Source organism: Cololabis saira, chromosome 16, assembly GCF_033807715.1.
Source record: "Cololabis saira isolate AMF1-May2022 chromosome 16, fColSai1.1, whole genome shotgun sequence".
Taxonomy (NCBI): Eukaryota; Metazoa; Chordata; class Actinopteri; order Beloniformes; family Belonidae; genus Cololabis; species Cololabis saira.
Window position 1 is genome coordinate 4056851 of NC_084602.1, and position 16977 is coordinate 4073827.

At 44.1% G+C, this 16977-nt stretch overlaps 1 protein-coding gene across 2 annotated transcripts in view; it reads left to right on the plus strand.

The window, feature by feature from the left end:
- Nucleotides 1–16977, plus strand: part of LOC133462966 (protein jagged-2-like) — a 75808-nt gene that overhangs the window by 15960 nt on the left and 42871 nt on the right. For both annotated transcript variants that reach the window (XM_061744521.1, XM_061744522.1), the window contains exon 3: nucleotides 10514–10571. In XM_061744521.1, coding sequence (XP_061600505.1) covers nucleotides 10514–10571 — 58 coding nt within the window. The remainder of the gene's footprint in view (nucleotides 1–10513; nucleotides 10572–16977) is intronic.

Genomic DNA, 16977 nt, shown 5'->3' on the forward strand with positions numbered 1-16977 from the left:
AGTTTTGTGCGTTTTGATTACATTTCTAGCGAGAAATATATATTTCTGTATATATATCAGTGAATGTCCATAATCACTCGCTTGCTCGTTTTTTCAGATCTCGCCAGAATAAAGGCTGATTTATGGTTCCGCGTTACACCAACGCAGAGCCTACGGCGTAGGTTACGCGGCGACGCGCGCCGTACTATTTTTGCCGATGCACCGGTGTTGCTCATTAAAAATTACACGTAGCGACGTTGAACACTAACCTTTTCACTTATTTTCTCGTTCGTTGTTCTTCTTATTCCTCGCTCTTCTTATTTCTTCCTTTTCACTTACGTCCTCTTCGTCTTCTTCTTCTCCTCTCACGTAAAAAACACCGGTGCATCAGCAAAAATAGTCCCCGGTAATTCACTTCCGTTGTGGCTTTTTTATTTGCGTTGTTTTTCTTTTTTTTATTTGCAGCGGCTTTTCTTTTTATTTGCAGCGTTTCTTAAATTTTTAGCAATGGTGGGTCTCGGCCACCGTAAAAGAGAGGTAGGACAGGAGATTGTGATCACATGACGAGCTAAAGTGATAAATGAGTGGTTTGGCTGAGTGCATGTGGAGGTGCTGTGTGAGGGGGGGCGGGGGGTGGGGGGTTGCAGCTTATCACAGATCACCTTGTGACGTGATGATAACAAGTGTTGTACAGAGATTTTATCTCTGCGACTTTGTGATCATTTCTGTTTGAAGTCCTCAAGGAAAAGGCAGGTGGTGGAGCCGTTCCCCCGCCTTTCCCTCGCCGTTCCCCCGCCTTTCCCTCGCCGTTCCCTCGCCGTTCCCCCGCCTTTCCCTCGCCCCTCGTTTACGCAAGCCGCCGATATCGCCGTGAAGACAAATTCACAGGATTCTTCTCCGTCGCCGAAGGAGGCTGCATGACCTGGAGCGACAGAAATAGCTTTTCAGGCGTTTGGTGTGGGAAAAGTGAATTGGGTCATTTCACAATTCTGGAGCTGAGTATTAAGACCTGATTAGATTAGCTTTGATTAGATTTGCTGGCTGAACGAGGCCTCCTCGGGGGGGAGATTGGTGCAGCGAGGTCTCCTTAGAGAGGGGGGTGGCGGCGGGGTTGGTGGGCTTGTTCTGTTAATAACGTGCTAAATTAACCATGGAAGCTCCTCTCTGCCGGGAGCAACATGTATTATTCATGTCAGTGGATTCACAGGTGTAAGTTGACAGGTGTTGCTGCAGCTTCCTCCTGCTTCCTCTGATCACGTCTCCACAAGAACTTGTTAATTGGCTTTTTCATACTGCTGTAAGTTTTTCAGTTCAAGGAAAATTCATCTTGAGTAAAGTTTACCTTTACACATCAGCATTACTGTGTTGATACTTGATACTGTAGTATGAGAGGCGCGTATCCACGGCAACGGGACACATTGGTTCATGAACAACAGTGACTACATTTACATGCAGTCAATAACCCTTTCAAAACCCGAATATTGGCAATAGCCCGAATTTGCACGGCCATGTAAACACCAATAACCCCTTTGAATAACCCGAATTTGCTCATATTCGGGTTTTTAAAAACCCCAATATGAGCCCTGGGTTACTCCTTTTAAAACCTGAATATTGGGTCATGTAAACACCAAACAGAATATCCCCATCAAACGGAACAGGAATTAGTTTTCTGCACATGCTCTGTTCACAAGGAATCCTGGTCTTTTGAGTCCAGGAAGTTCTTATAAACACGGAGAAACCAAGACCAGGAGGAGACTAATCACTTCATAAATGTAATGAAGGATATGAACATTTCTGCATTTGTAGATGGTAGAAAGTACCGGGATAGAAGATTTACAAGAAGGAGAGAGAAAAGTTGCGCGAAACAACATTTGTTTTGAATTTGGAAACAGGAAGAAGAAGAAGCAGAAATGACGGGAATTGTGTCATGATGTTCTCCGTACGTCGCTGGTTTGATCCAGATATCCCAAATGATTAATCACCATGTAAACGGAATATTCCCAATGTTTCAGTAATCGGAATATTAGCAATAACCCGAATTTTGACTGCATGTAAACGTAGTCTGTGTTTCATGAGAGAACTCGGCGTCGTTCTCTACACCGGTTGTTTATAAACCCTCTGGATGTGCAGCAAATATTTGAATACCATACATTATGTCAAAAACATAGATTTTTGTGGTTAAAACCACACATTTGAATGTCACTTTGGCGGGACGAGTCGTCAGGTTGAGAGAGCGGCTGTGATTTGTGGGCTGACGTGACATCGCAGACCCCGTCTTTATCTCCACAGAGGACTTGCCCAACCTCAGAACTCGGCCGTGCAAAGCTGCCACACCGATTTGAAAAGAGGCAAACCTGAGAAAGAGTTGGTGTTGTTAGGTTGAAGCCCTGACTCCACCCGTTTACCCCACCGGAGATGAGCGGGGGTGTGACCACGTCGTTGAGATGAGGGGGTTTGTGCTGTATCTCAGTGGCATTTAGACCAAAGCAACGTGCACACCTTTCATTAGTGCCTCCGGAAATAGCTGCAGCCTTTTGAAAGAAGGGAATAATACGATGTGCTGTTGAAGGTGCTCTTTACACTCGCTCCACTCACGACGTCGAGGCTCTGACCGGGGGCAGATACTCATCCTTACAGGTGATCGTTACGTCGTCTGCTAAAGCAGGTTGGGGTTTTTTTTTACTTAGCACTTCAGTTTCTTCTATTTTTCAAAGCACACTTTTTGAAATGTGACATGAATGTCCCTGATCAACTGGTTGGTCTGTCACAGGTTTACGGCCACTCACCTGCCATCTGCTTTTAGAGTGACATCTGTCCGTTGCATGGAGCTTGTTGTGCTGTCAGTGACTACGTTTACATGCAGTCAAAATTCGGGTTATTGCTAATATTCTGGTTACTGAAACATTGGGAATAATGTGTTTCCATGCGTGAGCAAACAGGGTTATCCCTGTATACATGGTAATTAATCATTCAGGATACCTGGATCAGACCAGCGACGCAGGGAGAACATGATGACGCAATTCCCGTCATTTCTGCTTCTTCTTCCTGTATCCAAATCCAAAACAAATGCTGCTTCGCGCAACTTTTCTCTCACCTTCTTGTAAATCTGGCTATCCCGGTACTTTCTACCGTCTACAAATGCAGAAATGTTCATATCCTTACATCCTTTACATGGCCGTGCAAATTCGGGTTATTGCTAATATTCGTGTTTTAAAAGGGTTATTGATGCATGGAAACACAGTCATTAAGTAACTTTAGCAGCATAACGGTGGGAAAGCAGGGACAAGAGAGGCTGTCCAGCTTGTTGCGCCATGCCAACGTTGTAGGCTCTATAAGAAGAACTGGACAACCTCCTGTGACATAAGGCGGGCTCAAGAAGCCACTTTTTGTCCAACTGCGTGTTGCCATGTTTCTATGTTTCCATCGCCCTGAACGAGCAGGACCAGAAACCGCCTGCAACCCGGCGCTTAGCACCACGATTGTTGACCTTATTTCTAGGGCTGGGGATCCATTCAAATGTCAAGAATCCATTCGATTCCGATTCTTAAGATTCAGAATCAATTATCACGCTTTGATTCGATTCGATTCCGATTTTTTCAGCTGTTGCATGAATTATATGACTGTGTATTTATGCAACATATTAATACTAGTATTATATTGAGATTCAACAGCAAGTATTGGTAGCTAATGATGCTGTAAGGACCAATCAGCTCCCAGAATGCTGATAGAACTGCTTTAGGAAACATCGTGGGGCAGAATTACCAAACAGATCCAGGGAGGAAACAGAGGCGGATGAAATCGCTTTTAATTTTTCCATTTTTTGGTCTTTTTCGGTTTTACATTTTCGAGAAAATTTGGTTTTTAGCATTTTATGTAAATGTAACCCCAAAACAGTATATAAAGTAATGAAATATAGACAATTTATGCAATTAGAACTGAAAACTTGATTGTTTTCATACCTTTAAACATATTTAAAGGCAAAAACCTGGCACCAGTTATTCTGGTGTCCAACAAAACATTCCTTTTTTGGGCATAAACAAAAACATTTTTAGGAATTAACATGAGAATCGATTTAGAATTGGAAAATGTATTTTTTCAACCCAGGCCTAGTGAGGATGAGCTGGATGGTGGTGAGCTGTGATAGGGACGGCTGTGAGGGCTGGCAGCAGCAGGTCTGGAGTAGAAAGCTCATCTACATGAGTAGTAAACAGCGCTGAGCCGTCCAGCAGGTCCTGGGTGGAGCCGGCAGGCGCTGACGGATGTTCCCGCTCAACACAGCAGTAATTTATTCATTGAACAGGTGAAGGCAGTGACAAGCGGGGCTGCTTCTTCCTCGCCTAATGAAGACTCAAATCCCTCTGACTCCTGTAAATTGGTTCAGAGGTGTCAAGTGTCTCCCAGCATGCCCCTCACCCGCGTCCCTCTCCCCCCTCCCTCCCTCCCTCCCTCCCCCCACTGAAAGAACACATGCACACGTTCACACACAGACATCCCCTCGGCCCCTGAAGTTGTCTCTCTGCAGACATGGAGGACTTGGTGTTTTCCTTCCCAGAGAACACGTGAGCGTGCACTTCGGTCCACGTAACTTGTAGAGGATTACGCAGAGACACAGCCAACACGTGACGGTTGTTCGTGTGTGTCCGAGCTTCTCACAGTGACATGTAAACTGGTTACGATGCTGTGGTTTACACCGATCTGTGAATGAGGGCCACGCTTTTACACTAGAACCTACTCGGCTCTGCTCAACTCAGCTCGGCCCGACTCAACTCGGCCAAGTTTCTTTTCCATAACAATTCAGCACCTGGAGCAGAAGTAGGAGATGTAGAAAAAGATGTAGAACCTGGAGGAGATGATAGATGTGCTGCTGGTCTGTGGCTTGTGTTCCATATCAAGTTAAACAATGAGAGTGAGAGAAACTTCAAGGGGCGACGCTGTTTTTGTTAGTTTGTCTCTGTGCTGCTGAAAAGTCAGCTGGAGCCGTGAGCAGCTATGAAGAGACAGAGCTCCTGGTAGATCTGGTGGTTCCTTATCTCCGTCTAGATCCCTTTTTAATTCTCTCCTCAGCACCAGGTTTATGAACATCTGACCCTCAGAGTTGGATCAGAAACAGACTTCTGCTGCCATTGCCTGTTGAATAAAATGAACCAGAATCCGTCAGAGTCTCTTTCTCTGATTTCCTCCTCCTGACTCAGACGTCTGACTCCAACCCCCCGACCAATCGGTGGCCTGTAGTGTGATGATGTCAGATACAGCCGACTCAGCAGCTTAGAACCTCGGCAGAATAGATACAGAAAAGTATCTACTCTGCACGTTAGACCTTTGGTGGGAAAGAACCAAACCGAGGCGAGTTGAGCTGAGTAGGTACTGGTGGAAAAGCACCATTGGTCAGTCGGTACATTTTTATTAGTTTGCAAGGTTTTATTTCAGTGGTCATCTCAGGCTGTTGCAGCTCATGTTTAGATGTTCTGTATTTTGTGGACCATCAGGCACAACATCAATGAACGGCTCTATTTTCAGACATCAGGCGCCCCGGGTTATAAGGCGCATGATAAAACATATGTAAAGTGAAACAAAACAGTCTAGTGAGTTGAACTTTATTCAACTCATCACAGTAACTGAGAATATCGTTCAGTTGTAACTAAAACAGGAAAATACTTTCACATTCTAAAATCATTCGTCTTCCACAAATCCACCAATAAAAAGTGGTGGAGGTAAGAGTTGTACTATGTCCTGTTCTCTAATTGGTTCATCGTTGCCAGCGATAGAGGACACCTGAAGTTAGTGTGAGGTTGGAACGACATTGTATTCCAACATCTGATCATAACTGGATTATGAGATGTAGATTTAAAAATGTGAAAATTGGGTTTATGCTAAAACCCTGACGTGGGCTTGACGTCTAATTACAGTAAGGTAACACTGACCAGATGATGGATGATGGGGGCTTGCAGTGCTTCATAATTAGTTATCTAACGTTGCCTGGCGTTGCGACCCGTATCCAACCAAGGACCGACTTTAACGTGTCTGAACGGTCCGACCATCAGTCGAGCGGAGCGGCTTCGTCCCTGCCGGATCTCTGGACAGCTGAGATGCTGCAGCCAGTGAACTGTCAATCGAGACTCCCAGGTGAACTGGGCCAGACCGGTTCACACTAATGACGCTTTTCCACTAGTACCTACTCAGCCCGACTCGGCTCGCCTTTGTGCTTTCCCACTAGGGGTCTAACGTGCCGAGTAGATACTTTCTGTAACTATTCTGCCGAGGTTCTAAGCTGCTGAGTCGGCTGTATCTGACATCATCACACTACAGGCCACCGATTGGTCGGGGGGTTGGAGTCAGACGTCTGAGTCAGGAGGAGGAAATCAGTGAAAGAGACTCTGACGGATTCTTGTTCATTTTATTCAACCAGCAACGGCAGCAAAAGTCTGTTTCATGATCCAACTCTGAGGTGCAGATGTTCATAAACCTGGTGCTGAGGAGAGAATTAAAAAGGGATCTAGACGGAGATAAGGAACGACCAGATCTACCAGGAGCTCTGTCTCTTCATAGCTGCTCACGGCTCCAGCTGACTTTTTAGCAGCACAGAGAAAAACTAGGAAAAATGTAAAAGCTTAGCCGCTTGAAGTTTCTCTCACTCTCATTTTATAACTTGATATTGAACACAAGCCACAGACCCAGCAGCACATCTATCATCTCCTCCAGGTTCTCCATCTTTAGTGTTGTTGTCTTCTTAGTTTAGATCACACAATCAAATACGTCACAGCAGCTTCTCCAACCTCCTACTTCTGATCTGGGTATTGAAAAGAAACAAGGCGAGTCGAGTCGGGCTGAGTAGGTACTAGTGGAAAAGCGCCATAACAGCCTTTTTACTCAAATGACACACACAGAAGTTACAACTGAGAGTTGCTGGTCCTGATGAAATCATTTACCGGTTGGCTGATACTTTTAGAAAATTGATCAGTTGTTTGAAAAGCCGCTTCCACAAATGAAAGATGAATGAAACAGCCGCTACCGAGGGAGTAGGAGGCTCATTGGTGGAGCTGCTGGGGGTGATTTGTGCTTTAATTCAAATACAGACAGCCCATAAGATGTATTTAGTTAGTAGACCAAGACCTAGCACTAAAAACTAAAAGATTGTTGATTTATGACGGTGGAGCTCTTATGATGTTAAACTTCCATTATTCTGGAAGTTTTGCAGATGTCTTATGAAGGTGTTCAGTCTCTGGTTTTTCTACTGACCATGTTTGCTGTGTCACCCTGAGGTAAAGCTTTCCTGTTGTTTGACTTGTCGTTCTCCTGCATCTGAGCTGCTTATAAACCTGACGACCAGAGAGTTCTTGGGTTCTTCTGCCCTTTTGTCCTATTTTTCTGTCTTCTCTGGCAGCTCTGCCTTGTCATGCTCTCTGTAATCTCCCCCCGAGCCTCCGCTCAGAGCCAGACTTGGGTCATGGGAACTCACAGCTGCTCGTCCGACCACATGCAGTTGACAGACAGCGTGGCCCATCTCGATTTGTTTGCTGATGCCCGTGAAGGAGAAGAAAAAATAGCTCTGCACCTGAATCAATCCAGAGTTTGAGTTTGTTGTTATGGGATGGCGGAGGCAGCTCCGGAAAGTAGGGCATAGTGTGCACGCATGCTGGGCTTTTACATAAAATGGAACAACACTTGTTCAACTTAAGAAACGACAATAAAAAAGAAACCTGGAAATCAGAGTCTAACACGTTAACTTGAATGGCCGGAACAGATGAAACATGCAGTTCAGTTTGATTCCCGTCAGCTCAGTTTCTGAGCTGACGGGAATCGCAGGTTGTCTCAGGGGACTTTTACAGCGAATTAAGACGAGACATTCAAGTCCAGTTTCAATGAATTCACTTCTATTCTAATACACTTGAATTCACTTTAGCTAAAAGCTGTATCATGTAACTCAAACATAATCCAAATCTAGCCAGATCTATCCGTTTGATTTCAGTTCAGATTGATGAAACGTTGCAGTCCAATTACAGCCCAGTTCTCCAGCCCAGAATTCAGATTAACACTGTTTATAAAATGTCTCTCATGCATGAGAGTGGACATGGATAAGGGTGGGAATGGATAAGGGTGGGCATGGATAAGGGTGGGAATGGATAGGGGTGGGCATGGATAAGGGTGGGCATGGATTAGGGTGGGAATGGACAAGGGTGGGCATGGATAAGGGTGGGAATGGATAAGGGTGGGCATGGATAAGGTTGGGCATGGATAACGGGTGGGCATGGATTAGGGTGGGAATGGACAAGGGTGGGCATGGATAAGGGTGGGCATGGATAAGGGTGGGCATGGATAACGGGTGGGCATGGATAACGGGTGGGCATGGATAAGGGTGGGCATGGATAAGGGTGGGAATGGATAAGGGTGGGCATGGATAAGGTTGGGCATGGATAAGGGTGGGAATGGACAAGGGTGGGCATGGGTAAGGTTGGGCATGGATAACGGGTGGGCATGGTTAAGGGTGGGCATGGATAAGGGTGGGCATGGATAAGGGTAGGCATGGATAACGGGTGGGCATGGTTAAGGGTGGGCATGGATAATGGTGGGCATGGATAAGGGTGGGCATGGATAAGGGTGGGCATGGATAACGGGTGGGCATGGTTAAGGGTGGGCATGGATAATGGTGGGCATGGATAAGGGTGGGCATGGATAAGGGTGGGCATGGATAAGGGTGGGAATGGATAAGGGTGGGAATGGATAAGGGTGGGCATGGATAAGGGTGGGAATGGATAAGGGTGGGCATGGATAAGGGTGGGCATGGATAAGGGTGGGCATGGATAAGGTTGGGCATGGATAACGGGTGGGCATGGTTAAGGGTGGGCATGGATAATGGTGGGCATGGATAAGGGTGGGCATGGATAAGGGTGGGCATGGATAAGGGTGGGAATGGATAAGGGTGGGAATGGATAAGGGTGGGAATGGATAAGGGTGGGCATGGATAAGGGTGGGAATGGATAAGGGTGGGCATGGATAAGGGTGGGCATGGATAAGGGTGGGCATGGATAAGGGTGGGCATGGATAAGGGTGGGAATGGATAAGGACGGGCGTGGATAAGGGTGGGCATGGATAAGGTTGGGCTGGATAAGGGGTGGTTTAGCCGCTCCCAAAGTCCCTAACGAGCGAGCGATCAATGGCAGCCACTGCCTTTCGGTCTTCCAGTTCATCCATGACGACGTGATGGCTCTTCTTCAGGTGTTCTTGGATTTTGGGACATGCAGGGGACAGCAGGGTAAAGAGGAGAGGGCAGATTCTCTTTCAGCACAACCAGACTCTTCAGCTGCACAGTGAATGGATGGAGGTCTTTCAGGATAATGATAACTCTTCATAACTTTTATCCAGATGGAAGGCTTTAAGGCTAACGTTAAAGTTTGGGCGGGTGTCTGGTTCCCCAGCTACTTTTGGGGACTGGTTGCACAAAGGATGAGCCTGATAGCTGCAGACTGCCCCTTCCTCCACCTGCATTCTGAGGGTGCAGCGCTCTGGTTGGATCTGTTAAGTGTAACGTACATAATCAGGAATTACAACGGTCCACTCAAGAAGTAAGAAATACACAAGTGTCCTTCCAGTAATTCAACTTCAGCTTTATTGTCCAAAAATCTTTTGAAACAATCTGCAAAGTCTTGGTCCAGTAAGTGCATGTATGGGCCTTTCGGGTTACTTTATGTTCTTAATGTGTCATAGCTCGTTGACAGCAGATGACACATGAGGAGTTTACTTTTCATGGAGTTTAAAGACAAATAAAGAGGTCCTTCCTTGAGCAGTTATAATCAGTTGAACAATTTATTGATTTTAAACAATTACCTTTTTCCAATTACCAATTTGTGTCTTTTTTCAATCATATTTTCAGCCCATTTCCAACGCATCCCTGACACAAATGCCTCAGAGATGCAAATCAGTAATCATATACATGCAAACAAGTCAGGACACTTTTCAGGCATCGTTGAATTATCACATACGATTCCCGAAAGTCTTCAAACCCCTGCCAAGTGCTGGGAGTGGAGGTCTTCCAGTGGGGGAAAACCAAGATGGAAAGATAGAATTATTAGATAATAATCCAGTCTTGAGCCATAAATGACAATGAGTGAAACTGACTTCAAAGCACCAGGGATGTAGAACATCTTGTGAGATTATTTGGCACTATATGAATAAAACCAATAAAAGCAAACTGGATGGACTTAAAAGCCCGCTGGATGATGTATGTTGCAGGTTTCCCGGTGAATGCTTTGCTCTTTGACACAACAGCGGCAGCACTTGTTAACTAGCCCTGGGCACAGGAACGGTAATCAGTGACAGCAGTGTGGGAACCAGAGAGATTTTCCCACCGTTGTTCACCGTCTGTTCACTGTGTGTGTGGGTAGTGGTGTGGTTCTGTTTGACTGACGACAGCTCATATCTGACTTTCTGTGTGAAATCCACATCATGTGCAAGTCTACGTCTCAAAGTGGGCATGTCTGTGGGTGTGCACCATGTGTTTGAGTTAGCGTTAACCTCTGGTCTCTCCTCTCTGTTTCAGCGGGCGTACACCGTGATAGTGGAGGCGTGGGACAGGGACAATGACACACACAGCAATGGTAAGGGTCACCGTTCAAGAAACACCAAGGTCCTCACGCGTAAAAATAATAACCTGATTTTCACAAGCGCTAAGCCCTCTTAATCCCCGACTTCTTTTGTGCTGTCCAGTAAATAACCAGGCTTTCAGATCCAATGCTTTGAAAACTCTCTGCACCCACTCTCCCAGCCATTGTGGCATCCCCAGGTTAATAGTTGCAGGGATTGGTAACCGGGTTAGTTGTATTGCCCCTCCAGCTGTGGATCAGTGCTCCACTTTGGTCCGAATACAAAACACTGACACACTGCTGAGGTAAAGAAAAAGATTTGGGGCGATCCCGCCTCTTATCTAACTTGATAAGATAGTTGTTTTGTTTGTTTGCAGGAGCAACGTACTGGCCCATAACTAGTACTGGCTTATAGCTCATAGCTAGTATGTCTGTCTGTCCGTCTCTCTGTCTGTCCTATCTATCCTATCTGTCTAATCTATCTTATCTATCTATCTATTTGGCACTAGTGCCAGAGAAGCCTTTAGAAAGAAGTGCAACCCATTTGAACTGGTGGGGTTGATCTTGTGCAGAGAGCTTGGTTCTGACATGCCTACAGCCTGCACATGGATTTCTTTAGTATACGCCTTTATCGTGTTCCTACATGCTACTCTCATCTCAGCTCAGATGGTTTTGTTCGTGGGATGAAAAAGGTTTATTGGAGGCTCATCATTTCCGTAAATAAGAATAAACTCTGTTGGGTATCTGTTGACTTTCCAGGCAACATAACTGAGGATCTGGGTGGTTGGGAGACTCCTGCTCTTACTTGGAGCAGGAGTCTCCCAACAACCCACATCCAGATCCTTTTCTATTGCACTAGTGGGATTTGAACATTTGACAATGTTTGGTTTTGGATATTTCAGTGTTGGCTACTTGCCGCGGCGTCGAAGCTCTGAACTTACGTGACACAAAACACTTTCTATTTCGTAGATAATGATTGAAACTGTTTGTTTCAAGCATTTTTCAACAGATTTGGTGTCCTTTTCCCCATTGTTTTCAGGGTTGCTCAGGCAGCTCCCCTCTATATTAAGCTGCTGAGACTATTTCTCCATTAAGCCATTGATTACAGACTTACCCCCCTCCGATGGATTCCCTCTGATGTCTCCTAATTAACATCCCGGCAGCTGTCGGGCTACTGCAGGCCACTCCATTAAACGCTGTGACAGGCCGGCATCCAGACCGCCGTGCTTCAGCCTGGGGAGCGGCTCCGATGGGCCGCCTTAGTTGTTGCTCGCCCAAGCATCGTTTACCTGACATAGTGGAAGGGAACTTTATTCATCCTCAAAGGGAGAAGCTCCGAGGTAGTCCTGAGATCTCAACCACCTTGTCCCAGTCTGTAGACTAATGTCACCATGGTTAACAAAGCAAAGCAAGGCCGGTCAGATATTTGGAGAAACTGTGTTTAGTGTCTGTGGAGCATCTTGGAAGAGAGAACCATCAGTCGGTCAGCAGGATTCTCTTCCTCCACAGCATTGTAATGGCCAAGTGATTCATTTTGTTAAATTAATTCGTTCCATTCGTTAACTTTGTTTATGTTACGTTATTTGAGCCTACTCTCGTTGCTATGAACTCGACCACATATTGATGCGTGCACGTCATGCAAAATAGCTTGTGCAATGATGACAATGATGCATTTGCTGCACCTGACTAACTTTGGGTCTGGTGACCTATGAACTGTCAATCATCCATCAAGCTCCACAATGATCATGTTAACATTAAATCAGATAGATTTGTCCAGGACATTTCTCTTGTGGGATGGGAGAAGAAACTAAATCAATGCATCTCTATTATAGTGCAGCATGAATTCTCAGAGTTTTGCGGATGCGGGCGGGAGTGGATATAAACACTGCGGGAGCGGGATGAAGAAAACAGTCCCGTGCAGGGCTCAACCACGTACCCACACACACTATTTTGTTAGTGGAAACAGTAGAGCGATAAATCTGGATGAATCTACCACCAGAATCTCCAAAACACACTCGGTTTCCTTTCATTTGCCAAAAACAACAGACGTTCAATGACACTCTCACAGGATCTTCTGAGAGAGGCTGTTGACATCACATTTGTCTCGTTAGTGATTGAAATCAATGAACCAGAACAAGTCTTATTGGATACACTCCACTGGAAAATAGCTCAGTAGCACAGTAGCACATAATATATGTCCGATTGATGAGCATTGAGGCTTAGTGGTGGAAGTGAGGTCATATTCATCCTTGCTGGTTGGTCCTGGGAGTGTTCTTTCGCATGAACTGTGCCAAACGTTTGGGTGGCGTTTAAATAACTCAAAAGGGCGGCATTTGAAAAATGGTCATGGGGTTTTGCTACGCTTCTGAGTGTTCATGCAGCGTTTTAAATGGTCCATTCAACTGAAGTGGTGAAAACATATCCACTGAGAGACGAGAGGGCGTGTTGGTAACGCCAACGATGAGGTCATTATGACTTTGTAATTGGCTAATCACGTTTGTGTTCATAGAACAGAGCATGATGAATTGGTGTTGAAGCAAAGCCACGAGCCACCTGGAGGAACATACTTGGGAACCAACCCCAACCGTCATCCAGGTTCTCACTGAGTCATAGCGGCATAGCCGCTTCTCTCCAGGTGTTCGCTTAGATTGATTGACACAAGTTAATGGAAACAGTTGCATAAGCCTGTTGTCATGCAAAGTGAGTGTGTCTTTTTAATGAGTGAAACTTACTTTAATCTCCTGATAAACTCGTGATAAAATACCTGCAAGGACTAAGAGCATGTTGCATCTGAACTGCTCGACTACATCTACCCTCCAGATGGAAGCCGGGACACCGAGTATAGAGTATAGATTCGATTCCGATTCTTTAGATTCAGAATCGATTATCAGGATTTGATTCGATCCGATTCAATTCGATTCCGATATTGATTTGGGTTAGGGTTATTAAAAATGTTTTTTAAGCTGTTGAATGAATTATATGACTGTCTAGTTATGCAATATATTAATACTAGTATTATACTGAGATTAAACAGCAAGTATTGCAGCTAATGATGCTGTAAGGACCAATCAGCTCCCAGAATGCTGATAGAACTGAAACAGAAACATCGTGGGTCAGAATTACCAAACAGATCCAGGGCAGCAAACAGAGACGGATTAAATCTTTTTTTCCCTCCATTTTTGAGAATTTGGTTTTTAGCATTTTTTGCAAATGTAACCCTAAGACGGTATATAAATCAAAGAAATATAGACAATTTATGCAATTATAACTGAAAACTTTAATGTTTTCATGCCTTTAAACATATTTAACGGCAAAAACATGGCATTAGTTATGCTCATGTCCAACAAAACATTCCTTTTTAGGGCATAAACAAAAAAATACCAAAAGTTGTAATGTGATGATGAAAAAAGAATTGATCTTTAGACATGCAAATCGATTTTTGATTGGATTTAGAATCGGAAAATCTATTTTTTCAACACAGGCCTAATGAAAACACAGTTGGGAACCGCACCGTCAGACTCATTGGATGTTTGTCCGCGCATTATTCTGAAATAAACCTTGTGTGAACCTAAATCACCTCACACAGGTGTGTCCCATCACATGTGTAGGCCCGAGTACCGTCGCGTTAACGCACCGACAAGTACGTTTTGTTTTTAAACAGTCACGTGGTCTAAATGGTGGTAAAGAGCTGTGGACTTTAAAGAGCATCTTATGTAACTCCAAGAGACAAATGTTGACTTTAGGTCAAAGCTGCAAGGAGCCGTAAAGAGGTCAAAGAGCCACAGCGACCCCGCCAGGCTCTCGTACTCAAACCGTTGGATAAAGTCGTCACACTTGGCTTTTAAAACCAAAGCTTTCTTTGTAAAAGCCCAGGCAAACACGCAAGTTCTTGACAAGCTCAGCTGCTCAGATCTGAAGCTGCTCGTTGTTTATATAAGCTGGTTTTAAGTGGCCCCCTCTCTGCTGCTCTCCCTAGTAACAACGGCTTCTCTTAGCATGTCTCCTCCACTCCAGAGGGGGCTCGCCATTGGTCTATATTTTTATATCTAATTGCTGGAGATGAACAGCAGTGAGTGAGTGTCTGGGTGTTTCAGGTGGTGGGTGTGGACTGAGATCTGTGGCAGTGTGTTAACACTAGGGTTGCAAAATTCCGGGAATTTTCAAAGTTGGAAACTTTCCATGGGAATTAACGGGAATATATGGGAATTAACGGGAATATATGGGAATTAACGGGAATAAATAAGAAATTTACAGAATTGAAGGTTGGCCCTTAACAGGGAACTTAAATATAGTTGGGGGAAATATATTATAGCATAGTCTTGGCTAAAACAACTAGATTTAATGCAAGTACACTCCTCAATCACATGCACACAGCACATTGCTTACTGCAGGGCTATTGAGGCCACGCCCCCTACAGGCACTGTGCATTCCTCCATCACATGCACAGGTGATTTCTTGAAGCCTGGAGGCCACACATTCGAGCTCAAAGCACAAGACTATTGAAGCCACACATTTGAGCCCACGGACTATATAAAGTCAAGTAAGTTTTGATAATATTATGGGGTAAATATATTTGATCTATAATGGTATTAATGTTTAACTTGCAAATATTAAATAAAAATGTATTAACACAGTAGCTAGCTAGCTGGTAAGTTAGGTGCTAAATAAAAGCTATTTTTCATTTCATTGACCATTTAAGAGGCTAGCTTATTATGGTGGTAGCTACCTCAAATTTGATGCTGTTTTTTCTGACTCCAGCAAGACGGTTTTCTGTAACCATTGGACCATGGATATCTGCTTATGACAAAATAAATATTTACATTTATGTTTGGATATGATACAGTTTGTTTAAATTACCCCCAATTTCCAGTTAATTCCCATAAATTCCCATAAATTCCCAATAATTCCCATAAATTCCCAAAATTCCCATGGAAAGTTTCCAATTTGGAATATTTCCAAAATTCCCCAGCTTAACTTCCCATGGAAAGTTTCCGGAAAGTTTCCGGAAATTTACCGGAAATTTTCCACCCCTTTGCAACCCTAGTTAACACACAGTGAGACTCAGTAAATCAGGACAGCCTGGAAATGGATTCTCAGTCTGCGCTCTGCAGTCGTTTCCTGCAAGGCTCAAACTTAGGTGACGACGCTAATCACGCCGGCACGCCAAAAGGAATGTGTGATCAATTTCAGATACAGTGCTGTTTTGTTGTTTAGTTAGTTTTTTTTTTTACTTAACAGAATCCCTGCACTCAAGATACAGAAATGTGGCTGGAAATAAGTCTATTTCTCACGCCACAGAAAGGATGACCAGTAAGGGGGGAGTAGCTGTGATATAGTTAGGCGAAAAAGGGAAGACTGGGGAATTACGTCACACCAGAGGAGAAAAACATGGACTGCGTTTCCAGCATCAATAACCCTTTTGAAACCCGAATATTGGCAATAACCCGAATTTGCACGGTCATGTAGCATTTTCATGTAGCAAATTCAAAACAGCATTTGTTTTGAATTTGGATACAGGAAGGAGAAGCAGAAATGACGGGAATTGCATCATGATGTTCTCCGTGCGTCGCTGGTTTGATCCAGATATCCCAAATGATGAATTACCATGTATACAGGGATAACCCTGTCTGTTCACGCATGGAAACGGAATATTCCGAATGTTTCAGTAACCGGAATATTAGCAATAACCCCAATTTTGACTGGATGTAAACGTAGTGATGGATTTGCCTGTGCCATGAACTTTTCCAACCTGTTGTCGCTGCTAACCCATGTTAGTCGTGCTTATTTGTAACAAGACTATGTAGAATGAAGCTCATACGTGCCATGTGCAGGTCTGATAAAAGGTGAACGACTTGATGTATCTATGGGTTCATCTACACAAACCGTTCACATTTGGAAGGTTTATTGGATGAATTGAAATGTTCTAAGTTGGACAGTGAGATTATGTATATGCCCTCATGACTAGGGCTGGGGAATAATTCAAATGTCAAGAATCGATTCCGATTCTTAAGGTTCAGAATCAATTATCACGATTTGATTCGATCCGATTCGATTTGGGTTAGTGTTATTGAAACTGTTTTTCAGCTGTTGCATGAATTATATGACTGTAGTTCTGCAACATATTAATACTAGTATTATATTGAGATTCAACAGCAAGTATTGCAGCTAATGATGCTGTAAGGACCAATCAGCTCCCAGAATGCTGATAGAACTGCTTTCAGAAACATCGTGGGGTTATCTGTTATCAAACAGATCCAGGGAGGAAACAGAGACGGAGGAAATCACTTTTATTTTTTCCCACATTCCGTTTTTTTTTTTTTTTCATTTTCGGTCTATTTTGGTTTTGAATTTTGGGGAATTTGGTTTTTAGCATTTTATGCAAATGTAACCCCAAGACAGTATATAAAGTAATGAAATATAG